The sequence below is a fragment of the Lepidochelys kempii genome, chromosome 8 (genome assembly GCF_965140265.1).
Source record: "Lepidochelys kempii isolate rLepKem1 chromosome 8, rLepKem1.hap2, whole genome shotgun sequence".
Classification (NCBI taxonomy): Eukaryota; Metazoa; Chordata; order Testudines; family Cheloniidae; genus Lepidochelys; species Lepidochelys kempii.
This window is the reverse complement of record NC_133263.1, coordinates 38,707,007-38,728,664: the sequence shown is the minus strand read 5'-3', so window position 1 is coordinate 38,728,664 and position 21,658 is coordinate 38,707,007. Positions and strand designations below refer to the sequence as shown.

The 21,658-nt window shown below is 43.2% G+C and overlaps 2 protein-coding genes across 22 annotated transcripts in view; both read right to left on the bottom strand.

Moving 5' to 3' along the window:
* LOC140915802 (protocadherin gamma-C5-like) overlaps positions 1–21,658 on the bottom strand; it is a 384,766-nt gene that overhangs the window by 184,255 nt on the left and 178,853 nt on the right. Inside the window, exons 1-2 of one of the 21 annotated variants that reach the window (XM_073356149.1) lie at positions 2,665–5,247; positions 996–1,076 (exon numbers count right to left, since the gene is read on the bottom strand). The exons of 16 other annotated variants lie outside the window; for them this stretch is intronic. In XM_073356149.1, coding sequence (XP_073212250.1) covers positions 1,068–1,076; positions 2,665–5,082 — 2,427 coding nt within the window. In that variant the 5' untranslated portion in view covers positions 5,083–5,247 and the 3' untranslated portion in view covers positions 996–1,067. Of the gene's footprint in view, positions 1–995; positions 1,077–2,664; positions 5,248–10,837; positions 11,069–12,121; positions 14,573–18,970; positions 21,584–21,658 lie in introns of those variants that run through there. 4 more of the 21 variants (XM_073356121.1, XM_073356131.1, XM_073356159.1 and 1 more) reach the window with 4 other exon arrangements.
* LOC140916409 (protocadherin gamma-B5-like) lies at positions 8,444–10,811 on the bottom strand. The gene has a single exon (XM_073358062.1). It carries the CDS (start codon positions 10,757–10,759, stop codon positions 8,444–8,446), a length of 2,316 nt encoding a protein of 771 aa, XP_073214163.1. The 5' UTR covers positions 10,760–10,811.

Sequence of the window (21,658 nt, the reverse complement as noted above, 5' to 3'; positions counted from 1 at the left end):
AAAGGAATCAAATACATACAATAAATACAAAGTTCTTGGATCAGGCTTGTAGCAGTGATGGAATAAACTGTTGGCTTGTTAAGTCTCTGGTTGCTTCCAAATCATTGGAAGGTCCTCAGTCCTTTGGTTAGAATGCTCCCATTAGTATAAGTCCATAGTCTAGAGCAGGGGTTTCCAAACTTGGTTCGCGGCTTGTTCAGGGTAAGCCCCTGGTGGGCCGCAAGACACTTTGTTTATCTGAGCATCCGCAAGTATGGCTGCTCACAGCTTCCAGTGGCCACGGTTTGCTGTTCCCAGCCAGGAAGTGGGGTCCCAGACTTACCCTGAACAAGCCGCGAACCAAATTTGGGAATCCCTGGTCTAGAGGTTTGAGCAGGAAAAAGGCCTAAGGCTGGTTTGCTTTAAGGGAACTGTGTTATTGGCTTCTGGGTAACTGGTAAGGTGTTATAGAAGCTGTTTGAGGTGAGCTTGGTGAATCTAAGTACTGGAATGATGACCAGCTTTGGGGATTGTCTGCCCCATTCTTTGCAGTTTTCCCTAATTAAGTAACCTCAATGTGGCTCCTCTGGGACCCTGGTCACACTCCCTATGACTGAAGAGGTGTGCACTGGCCACTTCACCTTGAACTGCCCCTTGAAATATGTGATAACTTCTTATGCTAAACAATCTGTTCCACCTTGTATTTAGCTGTGACACTGAGTACATTTCCCAGACTTGAAGAAGAGTTCTGTGTAAACTCAAAAATTTGTCTCTCTCACCAACAAAAGTTGATCCAATAAAAGATAGTACCTCATCCTCTTTGTTGGTCTCATATTGTTGGACCAAGAACATCAACAACTCTACAACTAATACATAAAGTTAAATTGTCATTTTCAAATGAAAGACATTGAAATATACATAAATATAACTACATCTATATAGCTGTTAAGAAACAGACAAACAGAACTTTATCTTCTTTTCCTTGCACATAAATCCTTCATTTTTTCTTCTCATTTGATATGAGTCTAGAGACAATCAGTATATCTTCATTCCAAGTACAAAGATCTAAAGATGCTAGGTCAGCTGAATCAGTGCCTCTATACAGAAACAGAAAAATTGTCTTTTCTAAACGTTAAAAACAGGTGCCAAAACTTATCTCTAATTAAAATAAAAGCAACAACAATAAAATTTGATGAGTAAATCTTCACCCACAAGATTTAATTTGCAAAGGCCAGATTATTGGAGACAAGAAAATCAATGCAGCAGACAACTGGAAAGAACTTCAGATTAATTACTCAGCATAATTCTGCACTAACATAATTCTACACTACAACAGTAAAAACAAATTGTCCCTGCAGTGGGGTAGATTTGAAGCTCACCAACATCTCATCAATGTGCCTTCCACTAACCTTAGTATTTTACATACTCAGAAATGTCTGTATATTTGTAACTTCCCAAACTGGGTCTCAAGAAATCTTAAAAAGATAATGTGGTTTAAAACAAATATTCAATAAAGAGTAATTTCATTTAAAATAATAAAGGAAAAGAATGTTTGTGCCATTTCAAAACAAATGGTATATACTTCACAAGTAGGGTCCTACCAAATTCATATCTATGAAAAACACATCACGGACCATGAAATCTGGTCTCCCCCATGTGAAATCTGGTCTTTTGTGTGCTTTTACCCTATATACAGATTTCTGGGGGGAGAGTAGTGTTTCTCATATTGTGGGTCCTGACCAAAAGGGAGTTGTGTGTGTGTTTGGGGGGGGGGTGTTGTGGTATTGTCACACAGCTCTGAAGGCAGCAGCTCAGAAATAAGGGTGGCACGGTATGGTATTGCCATCCTTACTCCTGCTGCTGGCAGGGCGCTGCCTTCAGAGCTGGGCCACTGGAGAGAGGCAGCTGTTGGCCAGACTCCCAGCTCTGAAGGCAGTGCCCCGCCAGCAGCAGCACAGAAGTAAGGATGGCAATACCATACCATGCCACCCTTATTTCTGAGCTGCTGCCTTCAGAGCTGTGTGGCTGGAGAGTGGCGGCTGCTGACTGAGGGCCAAACTCTGCAGACAGCAGTGCAGAAGTAAAGGTGGCAATACCACACCATGCCATCCTTACTTCTATAGTGCTGCTGGCAGCTGCTCTGCCTTCAGAGCTGGGCTGCCGGACAGCAGCTGCCATTATCCAGCTGCCCAGCTCTGAGGGCAGCACCACCAGCAGCAGTGCAGAAGTAAGGGTAGCAGTACAGCAACCGCTCCCCCCCCCCCAACAATAATCTTGTGAACTCTCTGCCCCACAACTCCTCTTTCGGTCAGGACCTCTACAATTGCAACACCCTGAAATTTCAGATTTAAATAGCTAAAATCAAGAAATTTACTATTTTAAAAATCCTATGACCCTGAAATTGACCATAATGGACTGTGAATTTGGAAGAGCCCTATTCATTAGTAATTAAGACACAATAATACCCTCCTCCCCTAGAGCAAGCCATATGTACACTGCATTTTCTCAGTCACAGAGGTCTTCATGCTATACTTACTGAGGTCAATGGCAGAACTCTCACTAACTTTAATAACGCAGATTCTCTCCTCTTTAATCGGTACTTTTCAATTAATTGCACAGTCCTCGAGGAAGACTAAATTTATGCGCAAGAAACTAATAGCAAAAAGACCAATTACGTTACCTCACCTGAATGGAGGTCTGATCCCCATTACTAATGTTTAAATCTTCAGTAACTAGAATAGGATCCTTTATCACACAAGTTTGCTGACTGGTCACGGTGTTTGCATAGTTTGATTTGAAGAAGTTGAATTGGCTCTTTCTGGAGTCCGTGGTTAAAGAACCCTCATGTGAGTAGGAGTGAAGAAAAGCTCTGACTCCATCGATCCCCACAAACTGCGAGACGGGAACTCCACTGAAAGTCACATTCGAGGAGTCAAACAGCTGCGAGTTTCGCCACCTGCGGAGCCTCAGGACCAGTAACACTAGGATAAAGGTAAAGAACAAGCAGGAAACGGAAGCCACAGCGATCACCAAATACAAGGTGAGGCTGGACTGGGGGTCTGCAGGAGCTGAGAGGCTGCTTAAATCGGAGAGGATTTCGGGGATGCTGTCAGCCACCACCACCGTGACAGTGGCCGTGGCAGAGAGAGGGGGCTGCCCGTTGTCCTTCACTAAAACCACCAGACTTTGCTTGAGCGCATCTTTGTCTACAAAGGAGCGCGCTGTCCTGATCTCGCCGCTGTGGAGTCCCACAGAGAAGAGCCCCGGCTCTGTAGCCTTCAGCAGCTGGTAGGAGAGCCAGGCGTTCTGCCCGGAGTCTGCATCCACCGCCACCACCTTAGTGACCAGGTAACCCGGCTCGGAGGAGCGAGGGGCCAGCTCCACTCCCGTGGAGCCATCGGTGGGAAAGGAGGGGTGTAAGATGTGCGGGCTGTTGTCATTCTGATCCAGTATAAAGAGAGTGACGGAGACATTACTGCTGAGAGGTGGGGAACCCCCATCCTGAGCCTGCACTTGGAACCGAATCTCCCGGAACTGTTCGTAATCGAAGGAGCGCAGAGCGTAGAGAGCCCCAGTCTCAGAGTTAATGGAGATGGAGGAGAGTGGCGCTTCATTTATGTGTCCTTCATTAATAGAGTAAGTGACTCGGGCGTTCTCCTCCAGGTCGGAATCATTCGCTTTCAGGGAACCAAAGGAAGCTCCTCTGGGATTGTTCTCTGTGATGTACAAAGTGTAGGATGTCTGGTTGAAGATAGGAGCGTTGTCGTTTATGTCTGAAAGCTGTACTAAAATGTTTGTTGCTGAGGATAAAGGAGGGGTCCCTCGGTCTGTGGCTGTGATAGTTATACTGTAGTTCGAGACCCGCTCCCTGTCCAGTGATGTGTCACTCACCAAGCTGTAATAATTGCCAAATGACTTCTGTAACCGGAATGGAAGGTTGGCTGGTATGGAGCACGTGACCTCACTATTCTTGCCGGAATCTCTGTCTCGCAAATTTAATATCGAGATTACTGTTCCGGGGGGAGAATTTTCAGAGACTGAGTTGAACAGGGAAGTCATTGCAATTTTGGGGGTATTATCATTGACATCAATAAGCGTTATCAGAACTTTGCACCTGGCGGAGAGATCTCCAATATCCTTTGCCTCCACTTCCATTTCATATAATGAAGCTTCCTCGTAGTCCAGGTCACCTACCGTTGATATTTCTCCTGTCCTAGGGTGAAGCTGGAATATCTGAGACGCCTTTTCTGTAATTTTTCTAAATGAAAAGGTTACCTCAGAATTCTGTCCCTCATCCCGGTCAGTGGCGTGTATTGTAATTATCAAGGACCCTCGAGGCGCGTTTTCCAAAACACTCACATTATAGACCGGCTGACTAAAAAGTGGGGCATTGTCATTGGCATCCACAACCACAACACGGATCTGAGCAGTGGCAGATCTGACTGGATCTCCCCCGTCAGCTGCTGTGAGAGTTAATTTATGGACACTCTGAGTTTCCCGGTCCAGAGACTTTTCCAGCACTAGTTCCGCATATTTAACACCATCAGATCCAGTTTGCACATCCAGAGAAAAGTGTTTGTTATTGCTCAGTTGATAGCTCTGGATGGAATTAATTCCCACATCTGGATCCTGCGCCTCCTGCAGAGAAATCCGAGTCCCCACAGCTGTAATCTCACTAATTTTTAAGTCTAACTCCTTCGCTTGGAAGCTGGGAGCATTGTCATTAATATCTGTGATTTCAACTTCAACTGCGAAAATCTTCACTTCATCCTCAATAAGAACCTCAAAAATTAAGAGACACTTCTCGATCCGGCCACAGATCTGCTCTCTGTCTATCCTTTCTGTGGTGATTAAATGCCCGCTCTTAAGATTCAAAGCAAAATAGGGAGTCCTACCTGTGGAAACAATGCGGACGCTGTGGTCTGAGAGCTCCATTCTATCCAGTCCCAGATCCTTTGCGATATTCCCAACAATGGAGCCTTTCTGCATTTCCTCGGGAATCGAATAGCGAATTTGCCCAGAAACAGCCTCCCAAAAGGTAGCCAATATAAAGTAGAACTGGACTCTCTTTTTGCAGACCTGGAACCTTTGTGTATCCGCCATTTCTCTCCCTATGGGTATGGAACTCCAATTCCCGGGTCAAGGCTGAGAGTATTTTCTCTTAACTTTAGCCCTTTGTTTCCGCAGCCACTGATGTTTTAACCAAGACTGTTTTATATAAAATTCTTGCAGCCATGTTTCCTTCACAATCCCTCTGAGTGAGTGTGATCTCTCAGTGTTTTGCGCTGTGTAACAGCGGGGCTGGGCTGGCTGGATCTCTCATCATGTTTCTCCACCTGATAGGTCAACAGCGGCGCCCAGAGTCTCAACCAGTAACTGCAGGCAATGATTTAAAAATCTGCCTTTTAATCTGTCAGTTTAACTCTCTAGAGCTGTGTATACCGAGTGATGTTTATATTAGAAATAAACTCATATGAGTTTTCGATTATGTTGTTTTAATGCGGTCAGTTCCTAATCCATTTTACATAAAGATCACGGTGCTATTGAAATACTGATGTGCCATTTAGCTATATAACTAGAGTGCGCAATCACAGTTTTCTTTGTCAGAATGAAGCAAGTCTATTGGTGTCAGGGACTCACAAAGATGTATAAATATGAAAATACCACGTAGGTGTACACATTTCCTGTGAATTATTCAGAGCCTGAGATAATTTCCTTACTCCCCTTCAAATAGAGATTTGAAGAACCATGATATCACAGGCAAGTTATTGTTGCACGTTAAGGGATATTTGTAATTGTAACATTGTATTTCCATCTTATTATCAATAAAACCTGTTATTTTCAACCCGTGAGAACAGAATACCTGAGAGATATAATTGTGTATAATGGGAATAGCTGACATTCTCTTTCAAATTAATATCTCTTACATGCTGTATTATACCACTAAGCAAAGAGAAATGGTATTCCCAATATTTGCTCCTTTTCTGTGATGTAACTTATATCGGAGCGGTTTTGTTTTCTACATGCTAATGCAGAATTAGATGTTCACCTTCAGAGAGTGACACAGACAGGGAAGGTTTCAGAGTAACAGCCGTGTTAGTCTGTATTCGCAAAAAGAAAAGGAGTACTTGTGGCACCTTAGAGACTAACCAATTTATTTGAGCATGAGCTTTCCTGAGCTACAGCTCACTTCATCGGATGCATACCGTGGAAACTGCAGCAGACTTTATATACACACAGAGAATATGAAACAATACCTCCTCCCACCCCACTGTCCTGCTGGTAATAGCTTATCTAAAGTGATCATCAGGTTGGGCCATTTCCAGCACAAATCCAGGTTTTCTCACCCTCCATCCCCCCACACAAATTCACTCTCCTGCTGGTGATAGCCCATCCAAAGTGACAACTCTTTACACAATGTGCATGATAATCAAGTTGGGCCATTTCCTGCACAAATCCAGGTTCTCTCACCCCCTCACCCCCCTCCCAAAAACCACACACACAAACTCACTATCCTGCTGGTAATAGCTCATCCAAAGTGACCACTCTCCCTACAATGTGCATGATAATTAAGGTGGGCCATTTCCAGCACAAATCCAGGTTTTCTCACCCCTCCACCCCCATACACACACAAACTCACTCTCCTGCTGGTAATAGCTCATCCAAACTGACCACTCTCCAAGTTTAAATCCAAGTTAAACCAGAACATCTGGGGGGGGTAGGAAAAAACAAGGGGAAATAGGCTACCTTGCATAATGATTTAGCCACTCCCAGTCTCTATTTAAACCTAAATTAACAGTATCCAATTTGCAAATGAATTCCAATTCAGCAGTTTCTCCCTGGAGTCTGGATTTGAAGTTTTTTTGTTTTAAGATAGCGACCTTCATGTCTGTGATTGCGTGACCAGAGAGATTGAAGTGTTCTCCGACTGGTTTATGAATGTTATAATTCTTGACATCTGATTTGTGTCCATTTATTCTTTTACCTAGAGACTGTCCAGTTTGACCAATGTAAATGGCAGAGGGGCATTGCTGGCCCATGATGGCATATATCACATTGGTGGATGTGCAGGTGAAGGAGCCTCTGATAGTGTGGCTGATGTTATTAGGCCCTGTGATGGTGTCCCCTGAATAGATATGTGGGCACAATTGGCAACGGGCTTTGTTGACATTAAGAGGGCCTTTAATCCAATGAAAAACCATCTCAGTGTATGATGGGCTGTTATAGAATCCTCATGTAGAGGTGACCATATTCGGTCCTTTTCTCATAATTCCTCTTTAGATACCATAACTTTTATGCTGGATGAAATGCAATTTTGTAATTGACTTAGATATGTCCTACTCAATTAAACAAACTTTGCAAATTAATAGATCATGATCCTTCAGAAGTCATAATAAATTAGGTGGTTGATCACAAACGATGAAATTTGACACCTCATTCTGTTACACGCTTTGATTTGAAATGATATTGATGTTCCCTAATGATTAAGGACGTTAACTCATTGTGAAATTGAGTGGAAAAATGACTCATTTAATAATTCTTTGAATAAGTATCTCCTTAAATGTCCGAAATGTCCCTTTAGAAGATTATATTAGAAAAATTGGAATATATTTACAGCATGACATAAATTCCAGGCATTTAAATTATGGCTGGAAAATTTAGGTGATTGATGCACAGTCATATCGCAGTCAAAATCAAAACCCTGCCAAAACACTATACTCGCAATTCTTCCCCTGGAAAGATTATAAGAAAGAGGTGACAGATAGTTAGTGCACTATTGGAATGTGGTCTGATACAGCACAGACAAGGGCAAGATACGAATCTATATAGAATAAAATACAACAAACAATTTTTGCTTCTACAAATCTACCACTAAACAGCAGGCGCCAACAATCCTTTGGTACTAAAACTCGGAGCACCTCATAACAGAAATTGCACACAAGCAAACACCGGGGGGTGGGGAGGAGTTACTCTGAAAAGATCGCAATATAAACTACTCTAAATTTCATAAATATCACCCGACAATGTGCTCACTTAAAAATCAAAGGGTAGACTTCACCTCGAATACCTCAATGAAAAAATTCACCTGTGGAAGCGTTTGGGTGTCAGATTTTGAGCCCTCTAAACCAAAATTACTGCTTAAAATTAAAATCGCAGCTTTGTCATTACAAAAGATAATCTCGGCTGTATTACTCTGCCCATTCGTTTTCAGAAAGTTTAATTAACTATTCCCAGCGTCTTTAGCACAATACAGGTTATAAGAATATGTTACGGTCCAATCATCGCAGTTTGGTAGAAATCGGTGATCCGCATAGTGGAATAAAGATTAGAATTGAGGTATTGAAGAATCAATGAAGTCTTTTATCTTCGGAATTTCATGATTAAAACCAGTACAACTGTTACTAGCGAGCAAAAGCAGATTAGCGCTAAAGCCAGAACCAAGTAGATTAATTAACGTGTTAATTCAAAAACTCACCTTGAGAAGAGTTTCGGATCCGGATTTGGGTGCTTCAGAACCACAATTATTCACAAGTAAAATCCTAGAGTTGTCATTGCAAAGGATATTCTCAGCTGTAACGTTCTGGTCACTACTTTTAAGCAAGTTAAATCCATTTTGCCCGCAGTCTGTAGCCAAACATAAATTATAGGAATACGGCAAGGCCCCGTCTTCGTACGATGGTAGGAACGTGGGATCAGCCTTGGAATAAAGAGCAGGCCTGACATATTGAAGAACAGAGGAGCTTTTTGAATTTCTAACTTTCATGGCTATCACCACTATAATTGTAATTAGAAATAAAAATGAGATCAGGGCTAAAGCCAGCACCATGTAGAACTGTAAATCAGACTGAGATTTCAAGTCACCCGATTGGTCACTCATTTCCGGAAGAGCCTCTTGGAAGCTCTCCGCAAACACCAGGTTGAGAGTCACTGTGGCGGACAGAGGCGGCTGCCCGTTGTCCTTCACCAGGGTGACCAGCCTGTGCTTCACAGCATCTCTGTCCGCAAAGGCGCGGGCTGTCCGGATCTCCCCGCTCTGCAGCCCCATGCTGAAGAGCGACGGGTCCGTGGCCTGGAGCAAGTGGTAGGAGAGCCAGGCATTGTGTCCTGAGTCAGCATCCACCGCCACCACCTTAGTCACCAGATAACCTGCCTCGGCCGAGCGAGGCACCATCTCGAACAAGGCGGAGCCATCGGCTCCGAGCGAGGGGTACAGGATGCGAGGGGCGTTATCATTCTGATCCACAATAAACACCCTGACGGTGACATTGCTGCTGAGAGGCGGGGACCCGCCGTCTTGGGCCTTCACTTGCACTTCAAACTCCCGGAATTGCTCGTAGTCGAAGGAGCGCTGCGCATAGATCGCTCCGGTCTGGGAGTTAATGGAGATGTAGGAGGAGAGAGGCAGCTCCTTCAGGTTGCTGCTCAAGATGGAATAAGTGACTCGGGCGTTCTGGTCCAGATCCCGGTCTGAGGCTTTTACACTGAAAATAGAGGCCCCCGAGGGATTGTTCTCTGGCACATAGGCGGTGTAGGAAGATTTTTCAAAGACAGGCGCGTTGTCATTGATATCTGAGATATGCAACAGGATGGTTTTCTGGGCAGAGAGTGGGGGAGTGCCTTTGTCTGTGGCTGTGATTGTGATATTGTACTCCGGGGTCCTCTCCCTGTCCAGGGTGCTGTCTGTGAGGAGCTTGTAGTAGTTAATAGAAGATGATATTATTTTAAAAGGCAAGTTGTGTTGAATATTACAACTGAGTTCTCCATTTTGTCCGGCATCTGGGTCACGAGCTTTGATCAGAACTATCACTGTTCCTGGCGGTGAGTCTTCGGGAATTGGACTGGATACTGAAAAAATCGTCACTTCCGGGGCGTTGTCGTTCTCATCCAGTATTTCTATATGAACTTTGCAGTGACCTGTCAGCCCACCCCCATCCCTGGCTTCCAATTCCATGGTGTATTCATTTTTCTCTTCAAAATCCAGAATCGCTGTATTTATAATTTCTCCGTTATCAGGGTCTAAATGGAATAATTTGCGGGTGTTTTCAGGTATGCTGTCGAAAAAGTATGTTATATGGCCATTTAAACCTTCGTCTTTGTCACTGGCTTTCACTTGAAGTATTAAGGAGCCCTTTGGTAGATTTTCCCTCAGGCTGACTTTGTAGATTTTTTCAGTGAATACTGGGGGGTTGTCATTGGCGTCAGTAATTTTAATCCTAACCTGAGCTGTCCCAGATCTGACTGGATCTCCCCCATCCAGAGCCGTCAGGATTAACTGGTGGGAACTTTCCTCCTCCCGATCCAAAGACTTTTCTAAGACTAATTCTGCTTGCTTTTTGCCATCTGGGCTCTCTTTCACTGCCATGGTAAAAGAAGGGTTTTTACTGAGTTGGTAATTTTGCAGTGAGTTGATCCCAGAATCCGGATCTTGCGCAGATTCTAGTCGAAATCTCGCACCCGGCAGTGCTGATTCGCTGATTTCTAGATCAATGTCACTCTTTATGAACCACGGGGCATTATCATTAATGTCTTGGATTGCGACATTCACGAGGTAAATATTTAAAGGATTTGTAACCACCGTTTCGAATGCCAGGACACAAAGGCGTGTCTCCCCGCATATCTCCTCCCGATCTATCCTTTCATTCACATACAGGTTGCCATTTTCCACATTCACACTGAAGTATGGCTTTTCCAAACTAATACGGAGCTTTCGCTGCGGCAGTTCTCTGACATGCAACCCCAAATCCTTGGCAAGATTCCCCACAAGGGAACCTTTGGCCATTTCCTCCGGAATCGAATAAAGGATCTGCTCCGAGACCGCCCGGCAGAATAAAGAGAATAAGAAAGGAAACAACAGTACCTGCCGTGTGACTGCCCATCCGGTCTGTATGTGTCCGGTTTCCATTTTACTCGCTTGCACTTATGCTCTTTTCCTTTCTTTTTTATTCCGTTTAGATCCTGTAGTTAAAATCCCGCCTGTATTGTAAATATCCCCAGCGATGAAAATAAAATAAAATCCCTTTATCACTCCAGTTGTGCATCCGAGTCCCGATAGAGGGTTTCTCTGAGCAGCGAGGCTGCTTGCGCTTTTGTCTGTGTTCTGCACTATGTGATTGAGCAATCACACTGCAGCCGGCTCCAATGGATCTTCGGCTGCAGCTCCGCACCGTATTGGCCAACAGCGGCACTCTGAGTCTCTGTCTGAGAACTGCAGCTCCAATGATATGATAAAAGTCTGGACGTAGGTACAGAGAGGGCAACGGAAATTCTTTTGGATCAATGCATTCCTTGGTCCATCCTTAGGTAGAAGAATATATAACGAACACACAAAAAGAATTTAGGAAAGCTGAATGGTATGGGTTTCCTTTTTGTCTGCTTTTTGTGTAGTTTGTATGTTCTGTCACCAAAGTGGCTTGATTTTAACAAAAAGCACAATGAAATTTGAATTATTACAAAATTTCCCTGTCCAGAATCAGGGACCTGGCACAAGAACTTATTTATCTTCAGAACTTCCTTCAAAAATAAAATACCTTTTCAGTCATCGTTCCATGTAAACGACCTAAATCTGGTCCGGTGGATTTCGTGGGATTTATGTTACTTTGGTGTAAAGAGAGCACAGGATCGTCAAGATCTAATAACACCTATCTGAAACTAAACAAGTAAACATAATATATTTGTAACTGAAGAGATTGCAGCCTCAATCAAAAAGGTTTCCCAGAGTTGTTATAAAACCCTCTATAAACTGATCCTTCCTTCCAACAAACAATTGCAGTTCCCTTTAAAAATACTGTGTATGTTACGCTTCACTTGCATTTGTGTTTGAATTGTAGTAACGTCGGAAAGTCCCAATGAAGATCGAGATCGAATTGTGTGTCAACAAAAAAGTACACATCACACTTGCCTGGAAGATTTATTATGTTACTTGAACCTGAGTCATTAATTAAGGCTAAAAAATAAAAAAAAAAAGTTATGGAAGAGAGAAGGGAAGTAGAGGGTCATAAGGAAAGTGGGATCACTCTAACATAAGGTGATAATGTGTGATGGTTCCAAAAAAGACGATGGGTTTTACAATAAATAAATATTTCCGGTTCCTAAAACACATAAACGTGGTTAAAAAGAAAAAGAAGAAAAGAAGCAAACTCACTTGAACAAATTTCTGCTCGCCTTCATCACTCTTTAAATCTGCCGATATTGACACAGGATACTTTATCTCACAAGTCTGCTGACTGGTCAGAGTATTTGAATAGTTTGATTTGGGAAAGTTGAACTGGCTCTTCCTGGAGTTCCTGGTTAGAGAACCTTCATATGAGTAGGAGTGAAGAAAAGCTCTGACTCCATCGATCCCCACAAACTGCGAGACGGGAACTCCACTGAAAGTCACACTCGAGGAGTCAAACAGCTGCGAGTTTCGCCACCTGCGGAGTCTCAGGGCCAGTAACACTAGGATAAAGGTAAAGAACAAGCAGGAAACGGAAGCCACAGCGATCACCAAATACAAGGTGAGGCTGGACTGGGGGTCTGCAGGAGCTGAAAGGCTGCTTAAATCGGAAAGGATTTCGGGGATGCTGTCAGCCACCACCACCGTGACAGTGGCTGTGGCAGAGAGAGGGGGCTGCCCGTTGTCCTTCACTAAAACCACCAGACTTTGCTTGAGCGCATCTTTGTCTACAAAGGAGCGCGCTGTCCTGATCTCGCCGCTGTGGAGTCCCACAGAGAAGAGCCCCGGCTCTGTAGCCTTCAGCAGCTGGTAGGAGAGCCAGGCGTTCTGCCCGGAGTCTGCATCCACCGCCACCACCTTAGTGACCAGGTAACCCGGCTCGGAGGAGCGAGGGGCCAACTCCACTCCCGTGGAGCCATCGGTGGGAAAGGAGGGGTGTAAGATGTGCGGGCTGTTGTCATTCTGATCCAGTATAAAGAGAGTGACGGAGACATTACTGCTGAGAGGTGGGGAACCCCCATCCTGAGCCTGCACTTGGAACCGAATCTCCCGGAACTGTTCGTAATCGAAGGAGCGCAGAGCGTAGAGAGCCCCAGTCTCAGAGTTAATGGAGATGGAGGAGGGGAGCGGAGCTTCCTGGTTCCGAGTTCCAGTAATGGAGTAAGTGACTCTGGCGTTCTCCCCCGAGTCAGGATCATTCGCTTTCAGGGAACAAACGGAAGCTCCTCTGGGATTGTTCTCTGTGATGTACAAAGTGTAGGATGTCTGGTTGAAAATAGGAGCGTTGTCGTTTATGTCTGAAAGCTGTACTAAAATAGTTGTTGTTGAGGATAAAGGAGGAGTCCCTCGGTCTGTGGCTGTGATAGTTACATTGTAATCGGAGACCCTCTCCCGGTCCAATGCTCTGTCACTCACCAAGCTGTAATAATTGTCAAATGATTTCTGTAACCTGAATGGCAGGTTGGGTGGTATAGAACATATGACATCACCATTCTCTCCGGAATCCAGATCATGTAAATGTATAAAGACGATCACAGTTCCCGGCGGGCTGTCTTCGCTCACAGAGTTGGTGACTGAGGTGACTGTAATCTGTGGCTCATTATCATTGATATCAATAACAGCTATCAGAACTTTAGACCTGGCCGAGAGGTCTCCAACGTCTTTGGCTTGAATCTCCATTTCATATAATGCAGCTTCCTCATAATCCAGGTTTCCCACAGTTGATATTTCCCCCGTTTTAGAATCCACCTGGAATATCTGGGACGCTTTGTCTTTCATCTTCCGGAGTGAATATGTGACCTCCGAATGTATCGCTTCGTCCGGATCTGTGGCGTTTACTGTCAGCAGCAGAGACCCGACGGGCACATTTTCCAAAACACTCACTTTATAGACAGGCTGACTGAAAACTGGTGCATTGTCATTTGCGTCAAGGACAACAACGCGGATCTGTGCAGTTCCGGACCTAACTGGATCTCCACCGTCAGTGGCTCTGAGGATTAGATCGTGAACATCTTGTTCTTCCCGGTCTAGAGACTTTTCCAGCACCAGTTCGGCATATTTGTCTCCATCAGCTCCCGTTTGCACATCCAGAGAGAAGTGTTTGTTACTGCTGAGATAATAGCCCTGCACAGAATTAATTCCGACATCTGGATCCTGCGCCCCCTCAAGAGAATATCGGGTTCCCACAGCGACTAACTCACTGATTCTAAATTCCAATTCATCTTCTTGGAAGCGGGGCTCATTGTCATTAATATCTGTGATTTCAACTTCAACTGCAAAAAGTTTAGCTTTATCCTTAACGAGAACCTCAAAATTTAGCAGACATTTCTCCATCTGTCCGCAGATCTGCTCTCTGTCAATCCTTTCCGTGGAGTATAAATAACCGCTTTTAACATTCAGAGCAAAATATTGCCTCTTACCTCTGGAAACGATGCGGACTCCGCGGTCTGAAAACTCCTTTGTATCGAGCCCCAGATCCTTAACGATATTCCCCACGAAAGAGCCTTTCTGCATTTCCTCCGGAATGGAATAGCGAATGTGCCCAGAAATTGCCTCCCAAACGGTAAAAAATACAAAGCAGAACAGGACTCGCCGGTTGCAGTCCCGGAGCCTCTTTATATCCGTCATGTCTAGCACTGGAAATAGATGTCTCAGAGTCCGTGTGTCCGAACAGTATATAAAAAATAGTAAAAAATAAAAATAAAAATCCTGCTTTTCAATCAGTAGTTCGTGGATCAAGAGCCTCCCCGGGGGTTTAGTGCAGCTGTGCTGTACTGTGTATCCTGGCTTTTTCAAAGACTGTCTGGTCTGTGTGTTGTGCGATCTGTTACAGCGGGCAGGGGCTGGCCTGATCTCTCCTCACATTTGTCTCCCTGATTGGTGAACAGCGACACTCAGAGTCTCAACCAATAACTGCAGCAGTTTAGATACATAATTTTAAACGCACTTTTCCCCAATATGTGTGTTAGTTAATTTCTCCAGCATCTTTAGTCTCCTAATGTATATTATATATTAATTAGGGCTCTCGGTTAATCACAGTTAACTCAGGTGACTAACTAAAAAAAAATAATCGGGATTAATCGCAGTTTTACTTGGACTGTTAAACAATACAATACCAATTGACATTTATTAAATATTGTGGATGTTTTTCTACTTTTCGTATATATTCTGTGTTGAAATTGAAATCAAAGTGTATATTATTTTTATTACAGTGCAAATAACTTTTTATATTATTTGCACTGTAAAATGATAAACAAAAGAAATAGTATTTTTCAATTCACCTCATACAAGTAGTGTAGTGCAATCTCTGTTGTGGAAGTGCAATTTACAAGTGTAGATTTTTTTTGTTAGGTATCTGCATTCAAAAACAAAATAATGCAAAACTTTAGAGCCTTCAAGTCCACTCAGTCCTACTTCTTGTTGGCCAATCCCTAAGAGAAACAAGTTTGTTTACATTTAAGGGAGATAATGTTGGCCGCTTCTTATTTACAATGTCACCTGACAGTGAGAACAGGTGATGTTATTTGTTTTTGTATGCCCCATCATGCTTCCGTCACCGTTCCAGAGGACAGGCTTCCATGCTGATGATGCTTGTTAAAAAAATAATGGGTTAAGTACATTGGTGACTGAACTGCTTGGGGGAGAATTGTCTGTCCCCTGCTCTGTTCTACCCGCATTCTGCCATGTATTTCCTGTGACAGCAGTTTCAAATGATGACCCAGCACATGTTGTTCATTTTTGGGAACACTTTCACTGCAGATTTCACAAAAGGCAAAGAAGGTACCAATATGAGATTTCTAAAGATAGCTGTCAAGGTTCCTTCCCCACTCTGAACTCTAGGGTACAGCTGTGGGGACCTGCATGAAAGACCCCCTAAGTTTATTCCTATGAGCTTAGGTTAAAAACTTCCTCAAGGTACAAACTTTGCCTTGGCCTTGAACAGTATGCTGCCACCACCAAGCCTGTTAACAAAGAACAGGGAAAGAGCCCAGTTGTAGATGTCTTCTCCCAAAATATCCCCCCAAGCCCTACACCCCATTTCCTGGGGAGGGCTTGATAAAAATCCTCACCAATTTGTACAGGTGAACACAGACCCAAACCCTTGGATCTTAAGAACAATGAAAAACAATCAGGTTCTTAAAAGAAGAATTTTAATTAAAGAAAAGGTAAAAGAATCACCCCTGTAAAATCAGGATGGTGAATACCTTACAGGGTAATCTGATTCAAAACCTAGAGAATCCCTCTTGGCAAAACCTTAAGTTACAAAAAGACACAAAAACAGGAATATACATTCCATTCAGCAGGGTTATTTTACCAGCCATTAAGCAAAAGGAAATCTAACGCATTTCTAGCTAAATTACTTACTAACTTTTTACAGGAGTTCTGAAGAGCTTTCCTGATCTGTTCCCCGCAAAAGCACCACACAGACAGAGAGACCTTTTGTTCCCCCTGCCCCTCCAGCTTTGAAAGTATCTTGTCTCCTCATTGGTCATTTTGGTCAGGTGCCAGCGAGGTTATCTTAGCTTCTTAACCCTTTACAGGTGAAAGGGTTTTGCCTCTGGCCAGAAGGGATTTAAAGGTGGTTACCCTTCCCTTTATATTTATGACAATAGCTATGGCACTGGACCCAAGATTTAAAGAATCTGAAGTGCCTTTCAAAATCTGAGAGGGGCAGGGTGTGGAGCATGCTTGCAGAAGTCTTAAAAGAGCAACACTCCAATGCAGAAAATACAGAACCCAAACCACCAAAAAAGAAAATCAATCTTCTGCTGGTGGCATCTGACTTAGATAATGAAAATGAACATGGGTCAGTCTGTACTGCTTTGGATTGTTATGGAGTAGAACCTATCGTAACCATGTGCGCATGTCCCCTGGAATGGTGGTTGAAGCATGAAGAGACATATGAATCTTTAACACATCTGGCATGTAACGCTGGCTACAACAGTGCCATGAGGATGCCTGTTCTCACTTTCAGGTCACATTGTAAACAAGAAGAGGGCAGCATTATCTCCTGAAAATTTAAACAAACTTCTTTGTCTGAGTGACTGGCTGAACAAGAAGTAGGACTGAGTGGACTTGTAGGCTCTAAAGTTTTATATTGTTTTATTTTTGAATGCAGGGTATTTTTATATAATTCTATGTTTTTAAATTCAGCTTTCATGATAAAGAGATCACATTACAGTATTTGTATTAGGTGATTTGAAAAATACTATTTCTTTTGTTTTTTTACAGTGCAAATTCATGTAATCAAAAATAAATATAAAGCTAGCACTGTACACTTTGTATTCTGTTTTGTAATTGAAATCAATATATTTGAAAATGTAGAAAACATTCAGAAATATTTAAATAGTATTTTATTAATAGTGCAATTAATTGTGCAATTAATCACAATTAGTTTTTTATATCACATGATTAATCACAATTAATTTTTGTAATCACTTGACAGCCCTAATATTAATTAAACAAATCTAGATGCAAAATACATATTATCTGATGATAGATATGTTGTAAAGCTGAACTCTTCCCTTTAATCCATTAGTCACATAATAAAACTGTGGCAAATGGAACACAACCTCTCTGCTTAATTTCCTCATTTTGAAATGACACACAAATTTATTTTTTGCATAATAAAGTAAAGTAATCCTGTATTTATGTCACATTGTAATAAACAAGAAGAATAATTTTAGTTTACACATTATTGTGTGAAATCACACATAGTCCCATGCACTTTCCCTTCCAATGAACAATTTGTTCGCCTTTCTGTTTAGAATTTATCTTCTATTTATTTGTTCACTTATATATTAATTTAGGCATTCATCATAGGGCAAACGTGCCTATCCAGTGCCTTAGAGACTTTTGCATAGTATAATAATATTTGTGAACTTTATCAAATCCAGTAGCCTACTGTAATTGCAAGGTTAAGATTCATACATCCAGAAAACTAAAATATAAATTATCCTGCACACCAGCACAAATTACAATTAGTCTCCCTTGGCTCCAAGAGCCCATGAAATCAGATTGGCTTTGCAGCATGCGCTAAAGGTCAACAGAATTTGGCTAAATTGGCCCAGGTGGACTAGCAATCATTTCCAAAGCAGAGGAGAGAGAAAGCCCTGTCAGCAGATGGAGCTCCAGTTCTGGTGCTGCAGTGTAATGCATTTACCGCAGTACGTGAGACAGGGAGAGATGATCTCTCCAAGAGACGGCCCCCACACCCGTTCAGGAGTTTATAGTCCAAAACCAGAATATTGAACACCCCTTGGAAACAAATATGCAGCCATTGCTGATCATGGAGCACTGATTCTAACTTCAGAGGACAAATAGAAAATACATTTAAGGAATAATGCAAGAATATCTCATAGGTGTTGTGCACATGTTTCATCAATATGTAAACTAGGATATTTAAAAATATTACTCCTTTTGGGTAACCCAGTATATGTTCTTTGTAGCGTTGTTTTCAATATGCCAGCCCTGAATGGTGAGTTCATTCACATAGACGGATGAACAGAAGGGAGAAGGGAGGTAGAAAGCTAGACAGGAAATCTGACTAGCAGATCAGATTTCTAACAGTGTGTCTTTAGTTAACTGTCCCTATTTTGACTTTAATTTTTACATTTATTTTGGAGGCATTTCTGTTGATGTTATGAGTTATTTACTTATCTGCTAATTTATTCTATGAATTCATACAATTAATATATTTTAATGGTTTTGTCATTCTTAAAATTGATGGAAAACCAAAAAGAAAAATATTATGAATTTAAAAGGTAATGCATCATCTACATAGCCATAAATGGAAAACTGCTGATACACAGTTTATTTTATCATTGCAATGTGTCTCGAGAACTTTCTGCCTTATCACTTTGATACTACTTTAATAATGTCAAGGCCCCGAACAAATATAAATAAATAAATGCCGATATAAAAATTGGTTGTTCAGAGAATTACTATTTCTAATTCATCAGGTTTAACGTTAAATGACATATAACTCCTTGATTTGCCACTACTAAAATATATAAAGATACAAGCTCATGCAAGCGCATGAGCACAGAAACTCACCTTCCCAACGCGGTCAGGTTCAGACTTTTGGTCTACGGAAGCGGAGGTACTGTTGCTCATTATAAACATCTGAGAGTTGTCATTGGAAAGGATAATCTCTCCTACATCCTTCTGGCCATTTGGTTTTAGAATATTAGAGTTATTCGTTCCGGAGTCTACGGCTAAACACAGATTATAGCTACACGGTAAAGTCGCATCACAGTAGCTGGGTGGGAATCTAGGACCCGCCTTGGAATAATCAGAACCGAAACAGCTCAGAACTGGGGGATTCCTTGCTCTATAAAATTTCATCACAATGGCCAGTGTCACTGCCAGGAGGAACAAAAATGAGATCAGGGCTAAAGCCAACACCAAGTAGAACTGTAAATCAGACTGAGATGCCGAGTCACCCGATTGGTCGCTCATTTCCGGAAGAGCCTCTTGGAAGCTCTCCGCAAACACCAGGTTGAGAGTCACTGTGGCGGACAGAGGCGGCTGCCCGTTGTCCTTCACCAGGGTGACTAGCCTGTGCTTCACAGCATCTCTGTCCGCAAAGGCGCGGGCTGTCCGGATCTCCCCGCTCTGCAGCCCCATGCTGAAGAGCGACGGGTCCGTGGCCTGGAGCAAGTGGTAGGAGAGCCAGGCATTGTGTCCTGAGTCAGCATCCACCGCCACCACCTTAGTCACCAGATAACCTGCCTCGGCCGAGCGAGGCACCATCTCGAACAAGGCGGAGCCATCGGCTCCGAGCGAAGGGTACAGGATGCGAGGGGCGTTATCATTCTGATCCACAATAAACACCCTGACGGTGACATTGCTGCTGAGAGGCGGGGACCCGCCGTCTTGGGCCTTCACTTGCACTTCAAACTCCCGGAATTGCTCGTAGTCGAAGGAGCGCTGCGCATAGATCGCTCCGGTCTGGGAGTTAATGGAGATGTAGGAGGAGAGAGGCACCTCTTCGAGGTTGCTGCTCAGGATGGAGTAAGTGACTCGGGCGTTCCGGTCCAGATCCCGATCTGAGGCTTTTACACTGAAAATAGAGGCCCCCGAGGGGTTGTTCTCTGGCACATAGGCGGTGTAGGAAGGTTTCTCAAAGACAGGGGCGTTGTCATTGATATCTGAGATCTGCAACAGGATGATTTTCTGGGCGGAGAGAGGGGGGGTGCCTTTGTCTGCGGCGGTAACTGTAATATTATACTCTGGGATCTTTTCTCTGTCCAGGGTGCTGTCTGTGATTATTTTGTAGTAATTACGAGAGGAGGACAGTATTTTAAAAGGCAAGTCGTGTTGAAGGTGACAGGTGATTTTTCCATTTTCTCCTGCATCTCGGTCACGGGCTCTTATAAGAGCTATCACTGTCCCGGCCACTGAGTCTTCAGGGATAGGACTGGACACGGATGTAAGGGTTACTTCGGGGGCGTTGTCATTCTCGTCAATAATTTCTATTTGAACTTTGCAGTGGCCAGTCAGGTCACCCCCATCCCTGGCTTTAATTCCCATCGTATATTTATTCGTCTCTTCAAAATCCAGAATATCTGTATTTGTTATTACTCCATTTTCGTGATCTATTTTGAATAACTGCAGGGCATTTTTGGGGGCATTACTGAAGGAATAACTGATTTCTCCATATAATCCTTCATCCTTATCCATTGCTTTCACCTGTACCACTACGGAGCCTTTGGCTAGATTTTCACTTACTCTGACTTTGTAGATCTCTTCAGTGAATATTGGGGGATTGTCATTGGCATCAGTGATTTTAATGTTAATCTGAGCGGTCCCAGTTCTCACAGGGTCCCCCCCATCCACAGCCGTCAAGATCAAGATATGAGAAGTCTGGTGCTCCCGATCCAAAGGTCTGTCTAAAACTAATTCTGCGTATTTATTGCCATCTGCATTCTCCTTCACTGCCAGGATAAAATACTGATTTGGGCTGAGCCGGTAATTTTGCAGTGAATTCAGTCCCACATCTGGATCTTGTGCCGATTCGAGTGGAAAGCGCGCCCCTGGCAGTGTAAATTCATTGATTTCTAACACAACGTTATTTTCGTCGAAGCTCGGGGCGTTATCATTAATGTCCTGAATTGCTATATCCATGTTGTAAATGTTTAAAGGGGTTTCAACCACCGTTTCGAATGTCAGGACACAAAGGGGTGTCTCCCCACATATCTCCTCACGGTCTATCCTGCCATTCACATACAGGTTGCCATTTTTCCCATTCACACTGAAATACTGCTTTTCAGAACTGACCCGGAGCTTCCGCTGCGGCAGTTCTTTGACATCCAATCCCAAATCCTTGGCGAGATTCCCCACAAGGGAACCTTTGGCCATTTCCTCAGGAATGGAGTAACGAATATGCCCCGAGACCGCCCGGCAGAACAAAGAGAATAAGAAGGGAAACAAAAGTACTTGCCGTGTGACTGCTTGGCCGCTCGGTCTCTGCCTGTTTTCCATCCCACTCAGGCTTGCTTTTATTTTCTTATTTATTCCACTTCGATTTTGTGCTTTAAATCCCCGTTAGAATGTCAAAATCCACGGTGTTGGAGAGTAAATAAAATTACCATCTCAATCTAATTTTCCAGGAGAGTTTTGAGACTGGGTGTCTCTCAACAGCGAACTGTATGTAGGTTTGTGTAATCGCTGACTGAGCAAGCTCAGTGCAGGAGGCTTTAGTGGATATCCGACTGCAGCTCCAGCTCTGCACTGGCTAAC

Bases quoted from the DNA above. Each gene is read 5' to 3' on its own strand.
- LOC140916409 (XM_073358062.1), bottom strand. From the start codon at position 10,759: ATGGCCAAAGGTTCCCTTGTGGGGAATCTTGCCAAGGATTTGGGGTTG.